This window comes from Pyrgilauda ruficollis, unplaced genomic scaffold (assembly GCF_017590135.1).
Source record: "Pyrgilauda ruficollis isolate IOZ18807 unplaced genomic scaffold, ASM1759013v1 scaffold4, whole genome shotgun sequence".
In the NCBI taxonomy this organism is placed as follows: domain Eukaryota; kingdom Metazoa; phylum Chordata; class Aves; order Passeriformes; family Passeridae; genus Pyrgilauda; species Pyrgilauda ruficollis.
Genome location: NW_024525489.1, coordinates 21,528,252 through 21,554,866, shown reverse-complemented (window position 1 = coordinate 21,554,866; position 26,615 = coordinate 21,528,252). Strand labels below are relative to the sequence as shown.

At 40.1% G+C, this 26,615-nt stretch overlaps 1 protein-coding gene and 1 long non-coding RNA gene across 4 annotated transcripts in view; one reads left to right on the top strand and one right to left on the bottom strand.

Annotated features, from left to right (window-relative positions):
* LOC121358562 lies at positions 1-19,681 on the bottom strand. The gene is made up of 3 exons (XR_005955904.1): positions 19,544-19,681; positions 2,780-2,881; positions 1-1,394 (listed from the first exon to the last, which is right to left on the bottom strand). It is a non-coding gene; the product is annotated as an uncharacterized LOC121358562 (long non-coding RNA).
* Positions 19,660-26,615, top strand: part of ACTR2 (actin related protein 2) — a 23,213-nt gene continuing 16,257 nt past the window's right edge. For 2 of the 3 annotated variants that reach the window (XM_041476837.1, XM_041476836.1), the window contains exons 1-2: positions 19,660-19,784; positions 25,558-25,668. In XM_041476837.1, coding sequence (XP_041332771.1) covers positions 19,737-19,784; positions 25,558-25,668 — 159 coding nt within the window. In that variant the 5' untranslated portion in view covers positions 19,660-19,736. Of the gene's footprint in view, positions 19,785-25,557; positions 25,669-26,615 lie in introns of those variants that run through there. The other variant, XM_041476838.1, reaches the window with a different exon arrangement.

Below are 26,615 nucleotides of genomic sequence, written 5' to 3'. Positions count from 1 at the left end.
AAAACCAGATGGGATTAATCTTTTATTATTGTTATTCAGCATGAATCCTTAAATGTAACAAGAGCTCAAGGTAAAAAGCTCACGCTCTGCTTCTATTAAGACATTCAAATGCCTTCATCTTCAGCCTGACACAGGCCAGACAGAACTAAGTGAGGGCAGCTTACAGGCCTCTCAGTGACAACCTTTATTTAAAATCCTTCTGATGTCTGTTCAGGATTAGGCATCATCCCTATTATTTCAAACAGAAGCTCAGCATTTGTATCATATGAGGTTACACTGCTACAGTCCTGTGAGAAGCATGGGACAGATCAGTCTAATAAGTCTTTGAAGAAGCAAAGAACTGTCTTTGCATGCTGAAATAATGTGATTTTTGGTAGCAGATTTTGAGAAAAATAAAAAAGGGCTTCATTCTGCTTAGAACATAAATCAGTGAATTCAAGAGGAAAACTCTTCATAGTGATAAAGCCAATATGAAAAATCAAGCATTCGGTGGGTCCACAAATGGTAAGGAACTCAGCCTCTGCTTTACAGAGACAGGTACCCCTCTAGGCTTCAACAAACAGGCAACATGTCCTATTTTACACAGCTTAACACTTACAAATTTTGAAGACCAATCTGTGAGTAAAAATGAGTCCAGACAGGAAAAATTTATGTGATAGGACAAAGCCAAAATTAGGAAATTACACCCAAGATTCAGCGAAGTGTAGAAAATTTCCAATGCAATTCAAAGTTTTAATGATTGGTTGAATTTGTTTCCCTTCTCTCAATTTCTTCTTCTCTTCTTCCTCTCTCTTTATTCTTCCCCCTTCTTCATTTTGCTTTTTTTAATTTATTATTTTATGATTGCACTGTGCCTGCACTGACTTGGTAAACCTACCCATACTATTTAGACATGCCCAACCTAAATAAAGCAAGAAACTCTTAAATTCCTTAGAGATGTTTCATTTTCAAGCTAAGAGGCAGCAACATTTAATTACTAGCAGGCTAATCCTGCAATCATCACTCACCACAACCACTCAACACATGGAAGGGTGCAAAATTGATTCTAAATAGCACTGTGTAATGACTGACAAACATAAAAAACAAACAAACAAGAAAGCAAAGCTGTTCAGATAAAGGACACGTTCTGAAATGTGGTGGAAAAGCATGAATTAAGACTAAAATATCCACAATGGCAGGTAAGTTAGATCTAGGTTGATTTCTAGATATACCAGAAATTTTCTCCCAAATCTCACAGGCTGCTTACCACACCTATCAGTCACCTATGGATCTTTTTGTATGAGACATTCTTCCATGGCTGGGAGAGTAGCTGCAATAATTCATCAATAAGATCTTTTTCATGAGACCAACCACAGTATGGATTGGCACTGATGAAGCAGCTCTCCAGCTTCATCCTGAAAGTAAGCAAAAGGAGAGAGAACAGATATAATTTCAGGAGCTATAAATTCACCATTACCTATTTACTTTCCATTTGCTATTGTGAAAAATAACTACAAATAAAATTATTTGAGATGAGGTACTGAAATTATTTGATCCTTTTACCTTAAGGAAAAAATCTTTTCAAAGATCAAGTAATTCATAGTTAAATGCAGTCACTCCCTACACACTGCATGCATTGCCTCTATTCATTAACTAATGAGATTCCTTTTGTACCCTGCAAAAAAGGGTGACAGTTTGAGTACATGAGATTAACTACTTAATTTTCCTTGTTTTTTAACACAATATTGCCCTGTGTAATATGCATTCCATATCCAGGCTTTTATGTCCAAATACAAAATCTGCTAAAATGCGTGGTTCAAAAGCCATAGCAACATTGTACCTAAATCAAGAGCATCAAAACATCGTGTGGGGCAGAAAGCCACAGAGGATTATTGTGTGTGATGGGATTTGAAGAATCAAGAAATAATCAGGACAATTACATTTGCTTTCCTCTTTGGTATCCATGAGACCTCCCCATAGAAGAGATAGAGCACACAAGGGAACAAGGGTGACAGCTTCTGCAGTGATGACTTTTCACTGCTTTTTTTTGTTCTAATACTCTAGTTCAGAAAGCACAATGGGCTACTGTGCTTTCCACGAACACATAATTAGCAATATCAGAGATCCCAGCCCTCCTTGTTAATTCAGAGCAGTGTCTGATCTTTTCTAGAGTGTGCCCAGTGTAACACGTGGTGAATTGAATGAGCACCCCACTTTGAGCAGCTATTTTGAAAGGCACCTAGTTCTACAAAACTATGATACATTTTCCCCCAAATCCTGCTTCAACTAGTCATTCAGAATTGTGCAGAAAAAACTATCTGCCCTATTTTAGTGGTTACATTTTATGCTGAAAGTCATAAGTCTCAAAGATTACTGAGGAGGATGCAGTCTATCTCAAATGAAGAGGACAAAGGGAGATTGTGCAGTGGCAACATGTACTGTTGCAATGTCCATTGCAGGCACAGGAGCAGAGAGACCTAACAGCCCCTGGAGACTTTGTATTCAGGGATACAACACAACTTGCCACTGATCTTTCTTATAAAAGCTGAAGCAATGCACCTTCATTTTCTTTTGGTGGGCAGCCACTGTACATGACAAAAAGAGCTTCATGAAACAAGCTGTGGACATGGCATTTAGTCCAGCTGTAGCTTTTTCAGTCCTGATAAATGCACCAAGCTGAGTCAGAAATTACTCATTCCTCTCCACAACATTGCTCCAAAGCATTTGGCTGCAGAGAACTGAGATACTGGCCTAGGATAATAAGATAGGAGAGAGTATTCCAAGGAAGTTCCAACCGTACCTTTATGCTTATTGCCATTTTGCCAAATTCAAATCCATTTCTCCTGCTCACTGGGCTATATCCCAAAGGACAATCTGGCATGCATCCAGTCACAGACAGGCCCTGAAAGAAATAACATGGGGCACATGCACTTCGTCTAGTAAGTAACATCTATTGAATGTTTGAGGCAAAGTTGATGTTACTACCCACCACTTTCTTAATAACTGAGAGTGATAACAGGGAATGACAGCATAAAAATGCTGCCCTCTGCCTTTCATTGCATCTACACATGTATGAGAATCGCTCAGTACTTTAGACTCTTTCCCTTAGCTGAGCCAAAAGCTAGTTTCTATTAATTTTATTAATTTTAAACAAAAAAAGTGTTCAAGACAGAGCTGACCTGACAAAGCTGCAGGAAATTATCCTCTTTTTTTATAACAAGATCCTGTTGGCCTTTCCAAACAAATGGAAGGCTCCATTTGGCAACAACATCCTTAAGAATCCATTTACATTTTTAAATTAGTTTATTGTGATAGTTAATAGTTAATTATTAATAGTAGTTAGGTATTGTAGTTAACTTAAAAAAAAAAAAAAAAGAAGCTATTGATATAAAAATGGAGACTGAACCAACACCATGACCATTTTAAGTTTTCATGTTCCCTGAAAGAGTAGTAATTGCTGACACAGTCTGCTCATCCCTACTGTGAAAAATGCATATTTTATGACTGGCTTTTCGCAAATATTAAAATGAATATTATATGTGTTATGTTAGAAAGTTATGCTGTATTAATTTTCTTAAATAGTGTGTTAAATATAGTTTTAGATTATAACATAATGTTAAAATAGAAACTATGCTATATAAGATACTTTTTTAAAAAAGAGGACTCGCACGAGATAGCAGCCACAGGACACCTAAATCTTTCAGAGAAAAAGCATTTATTGCTCTCTTACCAGAAGAAACTAACTTCTTGCCCCCTCACTCAGCCCTGAAGATGCCGTTAGGATTAAGAGGAAGAAGCTGACACTGACCAGACAAAATCCTTTGTTTGAATGGAATTTATGCATCATGTATGAGGTGTATGAATGTGCAACACGCTATTGCTTTTAAGGGTTAATCCTCTGTTAACGTGGGTCCTTTTTCGGGCTTAATTTGCCCAGAAAAAGGTACCCGGACTGTCCATAACTCTGTGTTCTTATTGTCTCATATTGTCCTAATCCAAATTGTCCAAATTTTTATTACTCTAATTATATTGCTATTTTAATGCCAATTTTATTACTATTAAACTTTCAAAATTTTAAAAACAAGTGATTGGTGTTTTTCACTCTACTGACATCATCACAACCAGCTCAGGTAAAGATGTTCCCTCTCATTAGAACAGCACTGGTATGGATACTATAATGCTTACAGAAATGTTAATTTGGCAGCAGTTTGCCTTCTAGCGCAAGCAAAAGTCGTTGTGTATAAAACCCAGGAACCGCAATGCCTTAGTTTCACTTTTGTTTCATGGCTGCAACCCTGCAACTGTGAAGCTGCAGGATGAAAAGGCTCCATCTTGCTGTGATATAGAAGTCTCTGTAGACAAGCTTACAAAATAGGTCTCCCAGGAATATATTCTGATTAAGAAGGGAAGAAAAGTGATGTATAGATGGGCTATTAATTTAACTGGATTGGCACAAATGTGCCACTTCAGAGGAATATACTCCTTTTGACCAGAAATTTAAATATCAGGGATTTTGAAGGTCTGTTCAACTCTGAAAAAAATTCTTAGGTTATATCAAAGGGAAAAGTGACCAAACAAAAAGGAGGCATTTGAAGTTGGGCTTTTGAACATGTATAAATGAGGTGTATGAAAGCAAGTAAAGACAAATAAGGAGCATCCAAATTTGTGGGTGTTCAGGATGTTTTGGGAGACTTGGAGATTCCCGGTGGGCTGCAATTACATGCCAGTCCTTCAGCACTACAGATCACCTGCTGAACAGACCTGAACTTGTCTAGGTCCAGTTTGAAATAAATTGTGTTCTGCATGCAAAAAGCCAGTCCTGTATCAGTCTATATCAGCAGCTGGAGAAAAAAGGAATGAAAGGGGAACTTTTAGTGGTTTGATTTGATCTAATACATATTAAAAAAAAAGCCGTTTCATTTCCTAAAGAATGCTGCTCTACAACTAGATAACAATGGATTGTAAATTACTGGATGTAAAGGCAAATTTTTGATATATTTATATTATACTGGCAATTTTTGCTACTTACATGAAACAAACAAAAAAATATCATCCTTTTACTGACTTTTATATAGAATATTATCATATTCTGGCAAAACAAAGAACATCACCCGAGAAACTGTCTCACAGTGAGTGATGTCTTGTATCTCTGCCAATATTAGCTTTATGGACCAAGTAACAATATTATGTTAATAACTGCTGATTGCTATTTGTGTACCAGACTGTTCCAATACCATGGTGATGAGCATGCTGTTGGTGTCTGGAACAGATGGACAGAACACAAGAGATCTTTCCCTTGATTTCAAGACAAATAGGATTACCTGTTTCATTAATAATTCTACATGAAAGCACAGACAAAACCACAGTTCTATCTCCATCTCCAGTAACTGACAGGAGGAAAAAGATACATGGCATACATTGGATACACAAAAAATTTACCCTAACTTTAAGGGAGAGCAAACCTTTGAATCACTTATAAAGCCAACACAGTTGCTTTATGCAGTTTAGAGTGGAAACAAAATTCACCATCTTATTGTCAGCAAAAAAACTCCTTTGCAGCTCTTTGCAAAGGTGATACTTGAGGCAGGAGATGAGGCAATTGCCTTTGTCCTGCCCAGCACCACTGATTCCATATCTGCTCATTTAAACACCCCTTACAAAGAAGTCATTGCAACTGCTTCCTGCCACTTGAGAAGAAAACTGAAAGCACTGTGAGTGACACTTGGCATCAATGCTTTTATATGACAAAGAAATAGGAAGAAAAGTACACTTCAATTCCATGATGTTGTTTCTTAAGCCCTCCACCAGCACCAGTTAGACACTTTATTCTGCACTCTCTTATTCCTTCATAGAAATGAGGAAGAAAGACCAAGAGACAAAAGAAGAAGGACATCTTTTCACTGCAGGTTGTGCAATTCTGTTTAGAATGAAGCCTGTGATATTGGGGGAAAAATGATCTCGCAACAATCTCATACACAGTAGAAGAAGATATGATGCTGTGTGCTATTGACAAACTGGCTTTGAATGACTGAAAAAGCAGTTATGTGGGGAAGAGAACTTGAACAGAGCACTGAGACCATAACAATAACAACTCCTTTCCTATCTCAGTGGAAATCAAAAAGAGGAAACTGGATACTGTTTTCATATAAGAGCTGCCAATTTCCTACTGATATCAGAAGCCAATCATGTTTGGAAAGGAAATTACCTATTCCTGCATGGCAAGGCTAGCAGGTGCAGATGGCATGTGAACAAATTTCCCTACCACTGATCTGTCAAGGGCACAAAACAAAGTGCAAATGGTTTTATGGACCATTCAGTTCCTGCCAGGTCATCCGCAGATTCTGGAAGCACTTAATTCAACTTGGCATCCAGAAAGCTTTGAAATAAGGCCACCTACATAGGTGAGGTGTCACAGGATCTGCGAGAGCGAGCACGACCCGGCTTACGGCTTGTGTCTCGGCACGAAAGGAGGAACCGTCATGAAAAATGCTGAAAGCCTGAGGAAACGAGATTCAGCAGCTTCTGCTGAACGTGTCAAGCAAGGGCAGCGCTGCGGGCGGCTGCTCGCCGTGGCGTGCTGGCCTCCAGGCATCAAAGCCTCACAACTAAAAGGAGAAAACTTTCTGCAGTGCTTTTACTCTTCATTCCCTCTTCACTGCACCTACATCTGTCCAAGGAATCACCTCACAATTCCACAAACACAAAGATTTTGAGTGAGTCCCCGTTCTCTTCTGAAATACAAAAATGGAGAAAATAACAGGAAATAGCAGAGTAAAGACGGTTTCCAAGAAGCACAGAGCCAAATCAGCACTTTGTTCTGAGTGGATAAATTAAAAATCCTCTGCTGTTCTGTGGAGCAGGGTGAAATATAGTAGAAAGACTTATATTGCTGCAGAGCTTTGCCTTTGCAAATATTGACTGCATTTTCATTAGGTTCCAGTCACAAAAAACAGGCTGGATAAGGTTGTTAGTGTTAATTTGAAAGCTACGCAGTGATAGCTGCACATACAAGACTACATCCCTTCCTTCTTCTGAGGGACAAGTTCCTCTCTCCTGAAATGGGTATCAAAGATGGAGAGAACGAATTATCTTCTGAATTGCCTATTTATTGCCTACTGACCATTTGGTGAGAGAAGCTGGCTGGCCTTTAGAGGGTGGTTCATTTTACTTTCTCAATTACTTCTATTCTCTTCAATAAGGAAAGTGAATCTGTGTAATAAGAAAAGCAAAACTGTGTACAATACCATCTTTATTGTCTTAATAATTCAGTTTGTTCATTTTCATTAGGAAAAACCCAGAGTTTCCATGCTTTGGCACTAAATTTTTAACCTGGGTTCTAGAAGTTAAACGACATGCTTTTTCTTAACTTCACTATCCCCACAGTTAATTTACATATCCCCATTTAGCAGAGGCACTGCTAAATGACTACCAGAAATTGGTCTGGAGTGATGAGGTCATAATTCAGGGCATGAGATCAGACAGTAAAAAAATCTCTATATTCGAGCCTTTGCCAGCTTCAAGGGGGAAAAAATGGGATGAGGAGGAAAGAAAAAAGAAATTAAATTGAAGACTGCCCTGTAGCCTTCAGATTTTCTTAGATATTCACCAGTGAAATCAGTGAAATATTCTTGGGCAACAGTTAATTTTTAAGCTGATAATATTCAAAATACTACCCAAGGACCATTGAAAATAGCACTGGAAAATGTGACCTGAGGTGCTGTGACTTACACTGAGCATGTTAAGAGGAAGACCACAGCTGCTTTGGGTATGGTCTCTGCTCTCAGGCACCAGTGTCACACTCCACACAGTGTTTGTGGTTAAAACTTGTTTTCCATGATACAGACACTTCCAGTATACAGTGTCAAAGAAAGGCTATCCAGGATAGGATGAACATGTAGTAATACTTCTCACAAGCAGTCTCCCAGTCTCCAAATTCCACAACCATTTGTTCCTCCTGCAGCCAGGAACATGTACCCATGTCTGCTCCCAAGGTTGCACAAACAAGCCCCTTCCCTTCAAGAATCAAAAGAACCAGTTTATTTGCATAGTGTGATAAGTACAAAGATCATCTCAAACTACTCATTTAGATTCAGGTGGTAGTAGTAGATAAATTGTTGGTATTGACAGGAAGAAGGCACTTGAGCTTCATGATCTCTAAAGGAGGCCTTGTACTGGAAGACAGCTCTTGTTTCCCATACATACTGAGCACTCATAGATGATACACAAGGCTCAGTTCCAAACTGCTGGCAAACACTGTGTGCAGAAAACAACCTAAGGAGCCTGGAAAACCCACCAGTATTGCCTTTCTTGGCCCTGGAGCTGATTCAGATGTTGGCTAAGGTTATGCAAGCACAGATCTGAGCACTCAAGACACCTGTGCTAGTTGAGAAGGCCGGGACTGCTCAGGAAGGAGTCACTCAAACCCCAGTCACACAGCCTGTATCAGAGCATTGTGAAAGTCATTTGGCAGGATTGACAGCACCCTGAATTCCTTACAGAAGGGAATACTGATCTCACTGCCTCAGTGATATTCAATATAATAAACTGGGACTGTTGGAAGAAGGGCTCATGCCCTGCAAACTGTTTGCCTATTAAAATTGGAAAAGTAAGGCCAGGAAGGCAGGAATTTAATGCAGAAGTCTGCTATCTCATAGAGTAATACAAGAAATAAAATAGAGTAATAGAAGAAATAAAAGCAGGGAATAGGAATAACTTCCTCAGATTTAAGAAGTACTTATCCCTGGATAGCAGCTGTGCTGTTAGACAACACATCCTAGGGCGTACTGTACATATAGTTCTTGTAAAAGCTTTATTACTTTCTAGAACCATAAGTTACAGATTGTTTAATTGAAATATTATTCTGTTACAAGCCCTACTGAAGGGTACATTTTTACTGAAAATTTCAGTGAGGCAAAGGAGGTTTTTTATCACACCTATGTATACAGATTCTTCCATCCTAGTTATGTCAGATATTTTCTATTTGGTGGAAAAACATTTGCACTTGGCTCAGCACCCAGATAAAGCCCTTTTGTTTTCTGCAGTCAAGATGTATCTTTTTTTACAGGCAATGACAATCTACATGAAACCCACCTTTCTTTCTTACCAAGGTTGATACATGCTATACATTCCCTGTGTAGAATAAAAAGGTGTATATTCTCTGCATAGAATAAATTTTTAGCTGGTGCTAGTAAACATTAGGTAGATTATTCAAGCCCATGCCTGGAGCTAAATGAAATTTTCAGAGACAGACAGGACATGCGCACAGCTGTTTATTCTGAACAGTTCTTCTGACAGGTTCCTCTTTCATTTTCCATTTAAGCCTTTGTATTTTTTCCCTGGGACAAAAGTAAAGCTTGCCACTACCAGATATTTCAGCTACATGTTCTCAAATAGTCAAAGGAAGACTATTATTCAAGTCAACCAAAGCACTAGCAAAACTCTACTGAGATGAAGATCAAAGATGAAGATGCTGATAAGAACTACAGAAAATTGTCCTGGTTCACAAAATGTGCCTATTAAACTTGACCTACATGTTCAGGTAGATTGCTTTGTGCACCTGCTACTGGATTTTGTTTTCTCATTCATCCCCACTACACAAATATATGTAATTTTGGAATGACTAGCAGGTTAAGCAAAATTAATCTTATCAGTAATATTGATGTAAGAAACAGTTTAAAAATGCAATCTACATATAGATATAGACCAATTCCTAGCATATTTTCACCTAATGAATAACCAACTTCCAAATAAATGCCAACAAAGCCCCCCCACAAGAGCACAATATTGTAAACCTGCCCCTCAGTTCTCTATAAAACAGGTCTGCAAGATGAAAGCAGGTTTAACTTTAGAAATCTGTTTCCATGTGCCCTTTCTATGTCCCAGTGAGGTAACCTTGCCAGTGCTGGAAATCACTAAATATAAAGGAAGTGCCTTCTCCAACTGTTCTGATTGCCTAAGGAAAAAAAAGGCTTTGTCATCATATTTTGTGTGTGAGTGCCTATTCTGCTGTCTTCACTTCCTCTTAGAGTAACTTTTTAATCCAGTGATTTTCAACTAAATTTGAAAATTAATCACAGGTTTCAAGACACAAAATCATCCCAAGTTTAGTGAAAGTAGGCAGCTAGCTGGGAAAAAGAAGAGATCCAGATGGTGTCTCCAGCCATGGAAAAGAGTGTAGCAAAAGCTTCATTCTTATCAGGCATCAGACAATCCCTCTAAGACAAAGACCATACAAGCCAGGGGGAGAATTTGCATGAAGCACAAATCCATTGGAAATCAGGCTTCAATGATTCCATTACTCATGGACTTCTTGCTCATTTCTCTTAGACTTTTCTACCACACACAGGGCTAGGGTTCCCTAAATATCTGTTCATGCCATTCACAGTCATAGTTCTGAGAGCTATGCTCTCAGAATAGATCTCCTTAGTGCCTCAAACCACTAAATAGTTCTTCAAATACCTTTTCCACATATGTACAGTTTTTCTCAGCATAAGGAGCCATTTTCACATGCGGCCCAGTTTAAAATGTGACTCTGCTCTGGAACTGGTTTGTAAAAGCATTATGAGTCAGTGTTTTTCTGTTTGTTGAGCTCAGATATTCAAATCCCCAAATGGCAGTCACTCACCTTTTGTGCAGGCAGAAGTCCTGCCCATGATGCCATACGCTTCTGAATTACCAAAAGGGCTTTGGGCTATGTAGAGGTGGTTTCTTCTACATCTAGAAATGCCAGTGAGTGGGATTAACCACCTCAGAAGTTCCTGACCACTCTTCAGGGTGCTAACAAAACAGCTCATCGCAGTACTGCTTACTCAGGTGAGGCAGAGTCAGCTGCCACACCTCAGACCACGATTTTAAACTGCTTAAAATTATACACTTCCGTGCTTAGTATGAATTGGGGAAAACCCATAAAAACTTCTCCATGACAGGTCAGTTTGTAGCAGCTAGAAGCACCCATGTGGCTGTGAAGGGAAAACCTCTTTCCTCTGCACAGCTGTATTTGGAACAAAGCATCTGTCCATGTCCTAAACCAGCCAAGGCTGCAGCTACCGTTGTTCCAAGAAAGCAACAATCAGAAAGAGATCCCTTAAGACTCCAAAACTATCTACTCAAAGAAAGAAAACCACATTTCTCCAGAAACACAGGCATTATAAGGTCCAAGTTTATTCCTCATAGAACAAAATGCTTTTTGGCTCATTTTCCAATCCCATAAATGCTGTGAAGATTAAATTAATGCACAGAACAACTGTTATGACTCAGCCTTCAACCTAAAAGTAGCGCTCAGTACTGATCATCTGTATCAAGAAAGTTTTGCACATTCTTTCAGTTTCAGTGGCCAAACACACACAAAAGGGAGGTGCTCATCTTGACTCCAAATAATTCTCAAATTTTTTGGTATTTTGATATTCAAAACTTGGCATGTATCTCCTAAATTAATAAGTACCTTAATACTAGAAGGTAGTAGTAGGCTCTCTTTCCTCCCCCAGCCATCCACTTCCATAAATTGCTAGGAAGCTGGAAGACTGGAGTCCCCTGTTCCTCTTCCACATGAAGTGAAATGGCCAGTGGGGTTCCACATTATTAGTGTTGCATGTGGAGTGTTGGAATAGGCAGAGAATGATAACACAAGCCTTATTTCTTTAGGGAATCCAGCTCAAAGAATCATCCCCCACCCACTTCTTGCACTAAAAAGACAGCTATTAACTCCCTGATCTGCCTGCCTCTGACAGACAAAGGAAGTGAAGAAAAATAAAACAAGTGAACTGAGGAATAAATTATTTTGGTAGTCAGATGGAGGAGAAGCCTCTGAGGAAATGTAATCACCACACCCTGCCAGTTATTAAAGGATTGTGTGGAAGCCATGGCTGGGCGACTGCTTATGCAAACTTAAGGAAATATTTGCTTAATAAAAAGATTAAACAGAAGGTTCCTTGACAATGTCTACTGCTTCTAACAGGACTGGACTGTTAGAGAAAACGTGGTCTCTCATTGAGATCCATCCAGGCAATGGTGTCTGTGTGCAGCAGACAGGTTAACTGCAGGATTCAAGCCACAGGGGAAAAAGAGGAAAATGCTATCTTTGCCTACAGACTGTGACAAAAAAAAAAAAAAAAAAAAAAAAAAAAAAAAAAAAAAAAAAAGCCAGATCAGAAAATTAGTTATGTTATGGAACAATACTTACATGCATGTGTACTTTCCAGGCAGAGCAGAGTTGCAACCTGTTCTATTTGAAGGATTTGTTGCTTAGCAAACTTTCAAATGAAGACTTTTCACATGCATCTGAAGGAAAAAATTGTAACTTGAAATTTGGCCCAAAAAATATATATTTTTAAAATGTGGAGCTGTAGGGAAAAATCAATCAATACAAGTATAATTCCTACTATGAATATCCAGCAGAAATTAACAACACTGCAGAACTCTCTTGGTTACATTTTTTACCAGTGAATGGTACTGTTCACGTTCTTCAAAAAGATTAGAAATGGGAGGTTGCATGGAGCTACTCTGATTCATTTAATCTTTTTTTGTCTTTTTCCAACTAAGCATTTTCACAGGGGAAAAACAATGATGTCATCAAGTTCCTCTCTCTGCTGAGACTGTGTAGTTGCAAGGTTTTCTGCTGATTTATGGATTAGAAAATTTCAGTGATATTGCTAATAAAAGTAGGTTATCTTGGCATTACTGTGTGGTAGTTCATAAAGGAGATAGAAGTACCTCATGACCTGCTTGTACACCACAGTTAGGAGATTAAGAATCATCCAACAATTCAGGATACCAAAAAGGAGATCAGAAATAGGCACAACTTTCATTTGAATAAATCAAATCCGTATTTTATTAGTTATTCTTGTATGCAACATGATTTTTCTAGTTAGAAGAAACAGACCCAGAGGAGAACAACCCAGATTAAATTCTGCCTCTGCAGTGTGCTGCGGTCTTTCCTGCTACAACTACTCATCCAAACGTTAAAAAAATCTAGGAAAACTCACAGCTTCACATTAAAAGTATTAATTAGCTAAATTTTTAATTACCAGGCAAAAATGACAAACCTAGTTGTTGTCATCTTCACTATCCAGGCTGCTTGCTGTAGTGATGTTTAAGAAAAAGGGCTGAGATGCTGAGCTATTTGTGCCCAGCTCTGACTCCATTTGGATCTGAGCGTAACTAAGCAGAGACAGCCGTGAGTTACCACTCAAGGCTGCCACCTCCTGTTTTAAATCTCCACTTCCTCACGGGCTGATTAATAATCTGATCAGGCTGTTCCTCCCAACACTGGCTTTGATTGTAAAGCTGATTCTGCATAGAAAGGATGTTTCCTCAAAAATAATCAGAAGCAAATATTTACATAAGTTACAGGAACTAGAGCAACCATGCAGTATGTCATATCCATCTCAGAGCAGCTATTGATTTCCAAAGCTATGAACCCTAATGAAAAAATGAAAAAAAGATTATTTCCTTCTCAAGTAGCACTACGGTGTGTGTCACTGTTCAGCATCTCAGCAGACAGGCCTATCCATCTTATTATGCACATTAATCAATTGCCAGATAAAAATGCATTACTGACATCTAAAATGTGCTACTGCATTTATAAAGTGTTGATTAAAGACAGAAAGATTAAAGAGAGAAAGGCTGCATTTCCCCCCCAAGTATTAATACTAATTTAAAGTACAAGTGGCATCAAAACTGCCAAAGTTGAGAAATTAGAGGCCAGTCTTAGACTTTGCACACTCCAGATGTCTGACAGTTCTTTGCTTCTAATCAATTAGGCAACAACCTCACAGTCTTTTATTTGCATCTGAGACTTTCTCTTCATGAGCCTGGCTACTGGAAGCTAAGTAAATGCATGTTCCTTTCTTACTATCTAGCCTGAGACATCAATATCTCCCTAATGAAGAAGCATTAAAAAAATCTCATTTGAAACTTTTAAGTACATACAATGTTCACCTGCAAAAAAACCCCCAAACAAACAAACAAAAAACCCCCCAAAACCAACAACAACAACAACAAAAAACACCAACCCCCAACAAACAAAAACCCCACAACAACAACCAAAAAACCAAAACAAACCAAGCCCCCCAAAATTCTGTATTTCCTTTTCTTCTTGTTTGTCTTATTTAATTTGAAATTCAGGACAAATAATCTCTACAAAGTTGCTAGTCAGAAGTTTGTGATACTGAGTGTGACAAGAGAAGAGAGGTTTTCCTTATCTTAAGCTAGTTGTTCATCCACATATTTGAACTATTTCCCCATTTTCATTCTCAATCTTAGTAAGTTTTTGGACTTGGCCAGAAACAGAAGGCTTTAAAAATACCAAGTCTTTTGAGAAAAAGTGAAAGATGCAATTCAAACTCCCAGTAATAACAGATACTGAGAATTTGTATGCATTCTAGAAAAGCTACTTAATGAAAGACGGTGCAGTTCATTCCGAAATGTCTCTCTCATTTAGTCAAACCCTTAACACTCACAGAGTTGGGGCATCCACAGCTTCTCCGGACAGCCTGTGTCTGTCTCAGTGTCTCATCACCTCTGTCATAAAAAATGTCTTTCTTAAGCCCAACCTAAACCTGCCTTCTCAGTTTAAAACCATTTACCTTTGTCATGTCACTGCAGACCTTGGGAAAAAGTCTTCTGCCACTTTTCTTATAAAGCCCCCTTTTAGTATTGAAAAGCCAAAATAAAGTCTCCCAGAACCTTCTCTTCTCCAGGCCGAACAACCCCAGCTCACCCAGCCTATCTTCACAGGAAAAATGGAAAACCTCACTGCTTTCTATCTTCTAATATGTACAGTATTTTACAGCAACCACAGATACTCTCACGTAGAAGTATTTGGTAAGAGCTGACTTTAGAAGTGCAGAAAACAGATAAAGAATGGTAAAAAAAAATCCATTAATCAATTAATTAAAAGTAATATTTACCTGCATGGGGCTTAACTTCACCACACTAACAAACAAATTTATTTGAAACCACTTTCTTTGAAAATTTGAGATGCAAATTGACTTCATCTACCAGAATTCAGCAAATTACATCAAAACACTATTTTGTATGTGCTGTGGATGAGTTTTGAAATCTGCATTTATTCTTTTAACAAGTCAGTATTTGAGCTCACAGTATTAAAAAGTCAGTGTTGTGGTTGATGCACAGGATTGGTGTCAGATGATTTAGATTCTAGTCTTAACTCAGACTTCCCCTATGAGATCATCACTTACAATTATCTTTTCAGAATTGGCATCTAATTTTGGATAACCCAGCTTTGCCTGCCAGACTTTAATATCTGGAACCCAATTTTAAGAAAATGGTTTCATTCGCTTCAGCTGGTATAAAAAGAACTTGAAATCTCTGGAAATCAGGTTTCTGAAACTCTGAAATTCTATTGGGTGCCATTTATATCTCTGAAAAGTGGCCTCAAAATGTTACCAGTGACGTAAGTGAAGAATTCAGATTTTTTAATACCTTGCACATGTAAACAACTAATATTTAGGGCAATGGAGAACAGGATCCAGAGAGAGCATCCAGGGGTTTCCCATGAGTCCAGTGTCCAACACATCTCATCTGCACATTTTACTGCTTCATTCTAAGGCCCCAGAAATTGAACTGTTTCAAATAAGAAGCAAAGCTATAAAGGCAGTTTTTCTTTACCATAAAACTATTTGTGCCCCCTACATTTTAGTGAAATCAGCAGAAGTATATGCCCTGCACAGACCTGGGCTTTTGTGGCAAAGCATCATCACATCTACAGTGGTCAAAATTCATGATGATTTGCAGTGCCTGAAGTCTATAAGATAACTTTGTTTGAAGTTGAGTTTTAAAAGTTTTGAATGGCAGATGGGACATATGCTAGAGATACTACATAAAATGGAATTTTTGTTGAATTTAAAACACAAAGTGACCTTTATAATGTGTTCTTGTGTTTATCTGGAAGTGAGCCAACAATAATAAAAGTTCATTTTCTCTACCCCTGTGATGCTAAAAAATAAAAACATTTTCTCCACCCTGTGAAGAAATGTTTGTGAAAAATTCCCAACAATAAAAACTTCTCCTCATAGTATTTTAATTACAGCCAAATATCTCACTCAAGAATCCTCATGTAACCTACACTGGATTATACCATCTATGTGAAGATGTTTTGCAATTATGCCAGTACTTCCAGCTCAGATGACTCAGACTGGGTGGTGCTTATAGGGAGGAGAATCCAGACCCTTTTGTCCTTCACAGAAATCCAGGCCTGCTCAGCACTCCTGGGCTGGTGCAGTTTGACAACCAAGTTGTCTTTTCTTAGCAGGAAAATTATCCTACTTTGGCCCCCATGGCCACATTGCCTCTGGCACCTGAGTGTGGTTGGCTTTGATAACCAGGAAAGTGAGATATTCAGGATCTGGGGAAGGTCAGAGTCCCTTCATGCTAATGAGGTAGTCACACAATGTCAAAGGTGTGTCTGCTGAGGGCTTACCTGCCCTTTAAACCATGATCTGTTCCGAAGTATCCAGACTGTTTTAACTTATTACAGCCACAGTTTGATAAATGCAGAAAACTATCTGTTTAGTCAAGGGACACCTTCTGTGAATATTTCTAGTCTTCTATTTTTGGTAAAGTAATGAAATAAATCCAAGACAAAGGTAAAATGCTTCATTAAGAAGCCAAACAGATTATTGAAGAGAAAAGAATAATGTAGTTTTCAGGGACAATGTCCTTCTCCTGCCCTGCCAATACAACATTGGAACCAGCCTCATCAGCATAGGAATGAACTGGCCTCAGTTTCTCCAGCCAGCCAGAGTTTGCAGGTCCAAATTCCATACACCTACACTGGGAGAGAGGGCTCTGTGGGGCGTGGTGGGACTAAGGAACACACTGTTTGCTTTGCTGCAACCAAGATATCACTAGACCCTCCTTTCTCTTCTATACTGAGCAGAGCTATAGGACAGCTGTTGCAATAACTCATTTTCCCTTTTAATTCTGAGTATTTCCTGCCTGTCTTTGTATGCCTGCACTATTAGGTTAAGCACAGAGCACTTAATTGACAAGGTCATAAATGTCTATCAAACTCATTAAATAAGAGAGAGGTAGTACTTTGATAAGCTTCAGCACTCTGCTTAGTCATCATACTTTTATTGTCTTCTATCACCATGTCTTGCTCACTCACAGAAGTCACAATTTAGGACTCTTAGGAAACTGTGGTTAGTTCTCTCCATGGCTTTTCTTCTTACAGACATTGCTTTTTAAAAAATCTTTAAAACAAGAAGTAGTATCTCAATACAGCTAAATCAGTAAAGTAAGTTTTAAAAGAGATGTCTGTTCAAACCACATTTAATTTCCTCTCCTTGCACTGTACATGACATTTAATAAAATACAAAAATCTTTTATGGCTGTCCAGCAGCTAACAGCAACAACAGTTGGTAGTAAGAACCATGGTGAATTTATTGACTATACCAGGATAACTTGCAGGATGCAAATTCTGGTACTTCTGGTACAGAACCTGTGTCCCTTTGATATTAAATCTTTATGCTGGGCTACAAACAGCAAATTAACCATTTATACTTGCCAGACTTCAGTATCACTATTTCCTGAGAGGCTTTGATTACACCGTAAATTCTGATGGCAATTAACAAACTAACCCTTTATCATACAGCTTTTTCTTTAACTGATAGCCTAAATCCCTGGCAGGAAAAGGCTCATCTGATAAAAGCTACAAAACGTTATTAAAAAGGAGTTGCATGTTATATATAACCTATTTAAGGATCTACCTAATATCTAACCTCAGAAAAGTTAGTGAAGAAAGTTTGCTTCTTTTTTACTTCATTGCTGCCATGTTAAAACATAGTTTGCCTTGGAGCAGAGTAAATGTTGCCACCACTGTGCATGAGGAGGCACAGCTGAGGCATTCTGTCTGACACATAATTTGAACCCAAAATGAAACATTTCTCACTCAGAGACTGCAGATCCTTTCTGCATGAGCATTAGCATGAGGTGCCATGGTACCATATCCAGCTTTGTGGGACTGAGGGACAGGCTGGTTAAGTGCTGTGTCCAGAATTACCCAGCAAGTCCAACAGCAGAGTAGGAAACAGGGTGTAGTTCCCCTAGAGAGCCCTCTATGTTGGGTTCAAGGAGCTGAAGGATTTAAAACATACAGATTAATTCATTTTTCTGGACAAAGAGCAGGCTTTTAAGGCAATTGCTTTACATATCTGGCTTCAACCAGCAGTGTAAACCGTGCCATGCTCTGAAAAGCAGATTAAAGGACGAACATTAATCTTATGTATATTAGAAAGCAATCCATACTCAGGTAAAGCTGTGCAGAGCAACCAGGATGTCCTTCCATCACAGCTGCATGCCACTGGATCAGTCCATGTTTGTTTCAATAGCCTCTTCATCCTACTAGGTATGACAGCCCTGTTGTTTCCCCATTCTCAGTCTCTGGATGTGATTAAAGTTTAAAAAAGTCAAATATTATGGCCTATATTCTGGTGTTTATAAAATTTCTCATTGTTCTCACTATTCTATAAAATTAAAGGTAGAAAAAAAATGACAACCATAAACATATACATCTATCCATACGTGATAAGAGAAATGGGTTTAAAGTCTTTACAAAAGACTTGATGTGAAAGGACCTGCCAGGTTCTGGAAGAATGGATGTGGAGATCTTTACCAAAATAAAGCTGTGTGAGTTTGTTGCAGAGAGAAGCACAGCCTGAACTTCTGAACTTTGGGGCAAAATGCACAGACCTAACAGACTTATGAGTATTAACTTCTCAATCCAGGGTGGGCTAATGGTTAATTTTAATGGTCATGCAGTGCACAATGAGGGAGGGATACACGTTCAAGGAGGAATATGTAGGAGATGGTTTGGGAAGGCTGTACCTGGGGAAAGGAGGAGGGCAACATGCATTCTCCAAAAAGTTGAGAGAAACCCCGCAGGGGTATTGCCCACTGGGCTCTCTCCCTTTATTCGAATAAAGTTGATTTTTGCAGGATTCCTCTGTCTCCTTTGCAGACACTGGCTTTCACAGTGTGATTTTCCACACAATATGTAACTCCCTTAACTGTACAACTCCCCTCGTGGTTATATTGTGTGATACCCAATTGTAACAGGCAGCTGTTCATAGTGCACCAACACAGCTCATGGCACGGAGGGAAAAACCTGGGGTTTGTTCCTGACTTCTCCTGGAAGTCATTGGAATTTGGGGCAACACAATAAACAAATATCGGGCTGCCAGAGAAAATGCAGAAGGTCATACTTATCCTTTACAAACATTGGGCTGCCAGAGAGGAGCCAGGAGATCACACTGATCTTTTCCTTTATTCAGAACCCATCACACAAATGCAAACTGTTCGCCAGCCAGACCTGGGCAAGGCCTCCTGGGAGGAGCAGAAGTTCCTTTGGGATGTCGAGCTATGGAATAACACAACATCCACGGCAAACAGAAGCTTTTAAGAGCTGTCTGATTTCGCCAGTGCGAGGAGAGAGAGCAGAGAGACCCCCGCGGGGAGGGGAAGGCGTGATGGGGGAAGGCGAGCGGTCCCTCAGGTGACCCGTCCCCGCCTCGGCATCGGTAGGAGACAAACACAAAGAGCCGACCTGGCAACTTGGGATGACTCGGGGAGCCTCGGGGCGCCTCGAGGGCTCGGTTTCGGGGCCGCTTTGCCGCCCATGTCCCCCCGCTGCCGCCGCCGCCGCCATGGCAACGGGGGCGGGCCCGGCGGCGGGCGGGGCGGCGGCGGTGTCGCGGTCGGTGTCGGTCCCGGTGCGGAGCCGTGTCGGTGTCGCAGCGATGGACACGCTGGGCAGGAAGGTGGTGGTGTGCGACAACGGCACCGGGGTGAGTCTCTGCGGGCGGCGCCGGGACCCGCCCTGCTGCCGGGGCGGAGGGGAAGGGGAAGCCGGGTGACTCCCCCCGGAGCCGGCCCGGCTTCCTGCCGGCACCGCCCGCGGGCCGCGCCCGCCCGGCCCTGCTGCCGCCGCCGGGCCCGGCCGCCATCCCGGCGCTCCCGCGGCCCGCGGAATGAATGGGCGGGGGGGCTGGCGGCCCTCGGCCGGGTGTCCCCCGGGGCCCGCCCGGCCTCCCTGCCGGCCCCGCCCGCGGGCCGCGCCCGCCCGGCCCTGCTGCCGCCGCCGGGCCCGGCCGCCATCCCGGCGCTCCCGCGGCCCGCGGAATGAATGGGCGGGGGGGCTGGCGGCCCTCGGCCGGGTGTCCCCGTGCTCCCGAACCGGGGCCACCGCCGCGGGTCTGCCGTGCCGGGTCTGCCGGGCCCGCCCCCAGCCCCTCGGCGTTCCCGTTTCACCGTCAATATCCTCATTTCTCTACGTGACCTGAGCGGGTCTCCCTGTAGCAACGCGCGTTTAGACAAAAATACCGATTTTTAAAAATTCTGAATGAGGGCATAATGCATTGAGCAATCAGGATGTGTCCTGTGTCTGCAGGATTATTCGTTTAGAGAAATATTTGTGGGGTTTTTGTTTGATTTTTTTTTTGGCAGCTGCTATTCAAAATAGAGCATCATCCTTTCCTTAATACCTCTCTGATCTGCCACGTACCTCCAAATTGGCATTTTTTTTAATGAAAGGTTTTCTCTCCATCCTTTCCATCTTCTCTGGCCTCTGTAAGCGTGCACGCACCCGCTGGAAATCATCCTTTTGTCAGGCTGTGAGGCACCTTGGCAGGAAGTGAAAAAGATACCATTTTAAAGCAGGAAGAGATCAGATGCTATCAGTGGATATTTCCCCTTGGTAATTTTTTTTAGCAGTCTAGTGTTTCCCCTAGTAAAGCAATATTATGTTGAGAGTTACCTTAACTGGTGGTGCATTAAGATCTCTTGAATGGCAAAAAAAAAACCAAGGTTTTTTTTTTTTTTTAATATAGATACCTGCAATAAATATTTTTTTTTTTTTTTTTAATATAGATATCTGCAATAAATATTTTTTTGTTTTTTTTTTTTTTAATAAACCTAGGAAAGAATATTTGAGAGAAAGGATTATTTTATTAGAGATTCAGCATCCTAAATTAAAGGGTTTTTCAATTAGCATCTGAAATTGTTATAATGGTTCAGGAAGAAGAACATCATATTTGGTAGTTCAGGGATTTGACAGTTTTGATGTCTTCGTTAACCCTCATATAGCAAAAATTGTCTTTAATAGGGCTAGAGTTCAGAGCCTTTGGGCACTTTTTGCACTATCATTTAGAAAAAGGAAAGAAGAAGAGATAGCATTTTCTTGTTACAAAGGGATATGGAAGCTGCTTTATGGTTTGCTTGGTTTTGGTTTGAGTTTTCTTTTTGTTGTTCTTTTTTCTTTAATATTCCTATTGGGAGGCCCAGTTTAAAAAAAAAAAATAAATAAATAATTCAGAGCCTCATCCATCAGTGTGGTCCTTTATATGGCAATAATCACTGAGTTGTAAAATGTTTAGTGTATTGGTGGTGACAGCAGTGTTATGCCTTGGCTGGTCTCAGGTGTGACACGGGATAAAAGTGATTTTTCCAATCAGGTTTCCCAAGCTGGGTGGGCCACACACATTTCTTTACAACCTGGGCATCTGTGTGTGCTGTGAATTCCAGAGATATCTTGGATCCATACGGTTTTTCCCTCGGTGAGTTGGACCAGCGGGATATAAATAACCACAAGAGTGGAAGGTGCCTTCATGGTGCAAGAGGAGGGGCCTGTGTCACTTCAGCTTGTGTGGTTTTGGGTTGTGCTCGGCCTTTGGGCAGAACAATGTGTGTCTGGAAGCCACAGAGCTCCTGGGTGGGAGAGCAGAGTGTCAGAAGTAATTGTGAAATCCATAAACTCAAAATGTTCACATTGATTTGGGATAATTAAACAAGGATTGGGATAACTAAGCTGGCCAAAAATTCCATTCAGTAAAACTTTGAAGTCTCAATTGCATGTTGAGATATCAAGTAGTTCTATATTGTCAAACCAGTATTTTGATAATAATATTTTGCCAATGTGACAAGAGATGTCTTATTTTAGAGTTATTTCTGATATCTCACACTTGAAAGCTTGAGTGAAATTAAATCTCTTTCCAGGTGTCAGAAAACTTATAGATAAGAAATGGAGGATATCTTTGGAAAAATCAGGTGAAATTTTAACGTTAGGCTTGTCTTTGAAATTTACTGTTCTTGTTAGGCAGCAGTAGGACTTCTGATCTATCAGGCAGCAGCCTGTGTTTGAGGAAGAGGTGAATGACTCGAAGGAAGTTCTTGCAGTATGTGGTATGGGAGGCAGGCAATGGCACCTCGAAGGTCTGGAGTGTTAGAGGTGGATGTTCTTATTGTTGGAGGCCAAACAGAAAGTTACTTATTGGCCTGTAAAATTGCTGTAACTGTATTTAGGGTTTTTGTTTGAGAGTTGCATCAGTGGAAAGGATCTAGCACGGAGATCTGATAAGAATATTAGTATTCATTTTAAAGCCAGTCACGTGACCTGTTTGCAAGCTTCCTCATTCTTTTAGTTTGAAAGAACACTTATACATGCAAGTTCTTAGTGTTTGATGACTCAGTAGGAAGTGAAAGACTCGGTATAAACCACAGTGAAATGGAGAAGAAACTATATATGGTAAAAATTGTTACATACATGGTTTTGCACACAGGCAGGCTAAATAGCTGTTCTTAGAACATTCTGAATGTATAGCAAATGTGTGCAAAAACAAATGATGATGAAGTTCTTGCAGAAATGGGTAAATTCATGGAGTGCTTGTGTTATTGTTGGAAACATGAGCACTGTACTGAAATTGTTCAATAATTGGTTTGAGGGGTGTGCATGGCAAGAGGTGGAAGAGAAACGAGTGCACTGTACTTAAATTAGAGAGTTTCAAACTGAGAGTGGCAGAACAGAGAGCGTTTAATGTTGGGCCTTAGAAAAGAGAAGCTGTTCCAGATTACTGCAGTTCATAATGTTTACTTGAAGATTTTGAAGGATTTTCTGTTAGGGACAGGAGGGAAAGGTATCTTATGTTTCCTGTGCCCCTTCAAAAAAATGTAAGAGTCCAGAGTCTGTTATTATACAGATCTGTGCATTTTCCTGTTGGTGGTTTTACCAAGCCTGTTTCTTCAGCCATGCTAGGCAATGCTAGGTGATCACAAACCTACTGAACCAGCTGAATATCCAGGATAGTGTCAGTGGGGATGTCCCCATTGATAGGGAATCTGACGAAGAAGGCTCACTTGTTCTTATCTTTCCCGTATTTTTATGTAGAGTGGAAGGAGAAATTTCAAATTTGAAGGCAAGTTAAAATTCTGTCTTTTCTGTCTATGGCAGAGTCTATCAAACTTTGTAAAATGTAATTTTTAAGGCTCTCTCTTCTGGCCAGAAAGAGGTGGGAAACAGACTGTCAATGTCCAAGCTTATTCTCGCTCATTGTAGTTTGCATCAATTAAATGTGGTTTTCATTGTGTTTTAGGCTGGTTGGAGAAATGACAGTCTGTTTTTAAAACCTCGAATTTGTTAATTTCCTGGGAAGATGCATCAAGATCTTAATGCAAAAAGAGGCTGGAAGTTATTATTCATATCAAATAGTAAGAATTTTTGTGGTTTTGTAGGTCAGCAGTTTTTAGGTCAGTATAGTTGTATGTGATTCTGAGAGGTGTTTTAAAGGTTGGCCAAGAGATGCTGATTTTTGTGAAGTAGTTGTTTTGCTTGCATACATCAGGGTTGCTATATAAATAATGGGGGTTTAAAAATTTGAGTAGTGGAGCTTCTTGAGAGGGTGTTCCAGGAGTTTTAAGTTGTAAAGATTTATTTAGATATTCCTTATGCTGTTTTCTTCTGATATACTGGTGTATTCAGGTATGCAATCCAGAAGTGCTTCTGGCTGCTCTTTGCTTTCTCGTAGCAGCACTGCATTCTTGAATTCACAGATTAGATCTGTACAACTCCTAGGCAGGTCTGGCCTTAGTGTAACCAAAAGAATTGATAAATACTTGCCTTTGCAGAGTATTCTGGGTTTGAAGTAGAACGAGTGAAATGAGTTGTGTACGCAGTGTCATTCTTCAGGTATTCCAAACAGCTCTGCCTTTGGAGGGCAAGCACTGAAGGAGTAAAAGAAACTAGGGTCACAAAAAAACAAATTAAAAATCCTTTCTCCCCTCTGTTCCCCCAGCTTTAATTAAAATATCTGTTGGTTTTGCCTGTAACCGGCTCTCTAAATTTCTTTCCACAACAGGTACCCTTTTTTACTGCAGTAAGGTGAATAATTACGAGCAACAGCACAAGTGACTTTTCATGTTACCGTTAGTGTAATGACAGAATTCCTCTGAGCTGCAATTAGCTGTACTCTTTGCTGGGATAATTGTTCCAGTGGCAGTCTTCAGACCTTACTTCAGAAAACTCGGCGAATATTTGGAAAATTCTAGCAGATGGCTTTTAATACAACCTGCAGTGGATAATTACATTTTGGGACAGGATCCCAAGAAGTCTGTGAATTGCCTGTTCTTGGAGGTTCCCAGCAGCCAGCTGGTCCAAGCTCTGAGCAAGCTGCTCACAATTCAGCGGTGACTGGTTTGAGCCCAGCGTTGGATGAGACAGTTCCTGAGGTTCCTTCCAACCCGAGGGCTCCCAGAGTGCTGGGTTACTGCTGCTGCACCTCAATGCTTGGGTGATTTTGCAGATGAAAATGTTTTTGTTCTGGCATGTTAATATAGCTCAATATGCAAACCGTGCCTCAGAATAAAAGAGGAGTCTTCTCTGTATGAGCTGCAGGCGGAACAGTAGAGTATGATACATGAAAGTACCCTATCAAACTAGGATAGCTGAAGAGCACAACTTGCTGATCCCCATGAACTAAACTTCTTGCTGGCACATTTAAAGTTCACATTTTACAACTGAACTTCCTCTAGTGACTATGTATTTTTTTATTGTTCAGTAAATTGTCATTGTTAGTGTGTATACCGTCTTGGAACCCAGTGATATAAAGCTTCCGTTTGTATATATTTGGGAAATAAACACTCTTTCAGAGTGTCCTGTTTGGTGTGAACTGCCATCATCTAAGGTTTTGGTTGTGCTGTTGGTTCTGGAAGTGCTTGCAGCAGACTTTATCCCTATAGAAAAGCCTCAAAATTACAAAACTCTGAGAAATCCATCTGAATTGCTAGTTTACATTTGAGCACTTTTTACAAGAGTATGAAACTTGAATTCACAAGCTTTTGGGGCTTTTTCTGGTGTGTAATTCATTATGCTACCATGTGCTCTAATTGGAGAGGTGATTTAATTAGGTTTCATTGGTACTCATTATAAGGTGATCCATTACAAAATTACAGATTTCAGGTTGCTAGAGGACTTTCTTAATAGAGTGGCAGGAAACCCAAATTCAGAGATTAGACTCTTTTCCACCTTGCAGTGTGCCTATTCATTTTAAACTGCTTCTCAGAAATCTGATAGTCTTGATTCAGAAAACATTCCGGAAAATACTTTACTCAGTTTTAAAAACCTAACCATCATCTAAAATGTGTAAAATTGATTTGAAAGTATAAATTAGATTGGTTTCCAGTGGGGCACATGCTCTTAAATTTGGACTTGTAATTTTTTATTCCAAACCAGGTTTCTGTTTGCAAACGAAAGTAACGCATATTCTAATAAAATTATTTCTTCCTTTTCAGTTTGTGAAATGTGGCTATGCAGGCTCGAATTTTCCTGAGCACATTTTTCCAGCTTTGGTTGGCAGACCCATTATAAGATCAACTGCTAAAGTAGGAAACATTGAAATCAAGGTAAATTTTTTGATTGTTATTTCTTTCTGACAGATAAAAATATTTAGGGCAGCTTTTGATGTGTGTAATGTTTGGAAATGTTTTTTCCTTAACTCCCTTTTATGCTGTTTCAGTATCTCTTGATTCATTTCTGTATTGGATTTTAGCCTGTCACAAACTACAAAGTTAAGAAGAGGGTAATCTAAAGCATTGGAGGCCTTCAGATAGTACACCTGAGGAGGCAGCAGGTAGGGCTTGAGTGGTTCTGGGCAAAAAGGGGCTTGAAATGCCAATAATGCAAATGGTGTCAAGATGAGAAGGCAGAAGTCAGACAGAAGTGACTGACTGTCACCAAGCTGTCGTGTGGGATTTTGAGACAGTGCTGAAGAACTGCTGGAGCTTCCAGGTTTTTCTGTATGATTTGCTTTCTACTCAGAGCTGATTATCTGTGATCTTGTATGAGATGTTTAACCTTGACTGTGTTTGCGTTTCATTGTTTCTATGGTTTTTGTTTTCCTTTTGCTGTTGATGGACATAGGTGTTCAGGCTGCTTTGTCTTGGGGCATTATTCCAAGACATGGGGGGAGAACCACTGTTGGAGAATTCATTTTCTGAAGTCCAGGGAAGCTATAATTTTTCACTTATTTTGTAATTAGAGAGTAACACTTCAAATATTATTAGTTACTTCTGCTATATAGGCTTCAGTAATATCTTGGCCCTGCTGTGGTCACATCCTCCCTTCTTGCTCCTAGCCACACAATTCTCACCTTGTGCTGGTCATGCTGCTTGTGCAGGCGTGTTGTGAGCTGCTTTAGTGAGCTGATCCAGCTGAAAAAGAGGGATTTCTTGGTCAGGTAAAGTAATGACTGCCTTACTAGACCATGTTGCAAATTCCAGTTGGAGAGTGAGGGAGAAGCAGGAGGCAATGCAGAGCTGTAGAAGTGCCCACTTAGGCCAGTGAAGGTTAA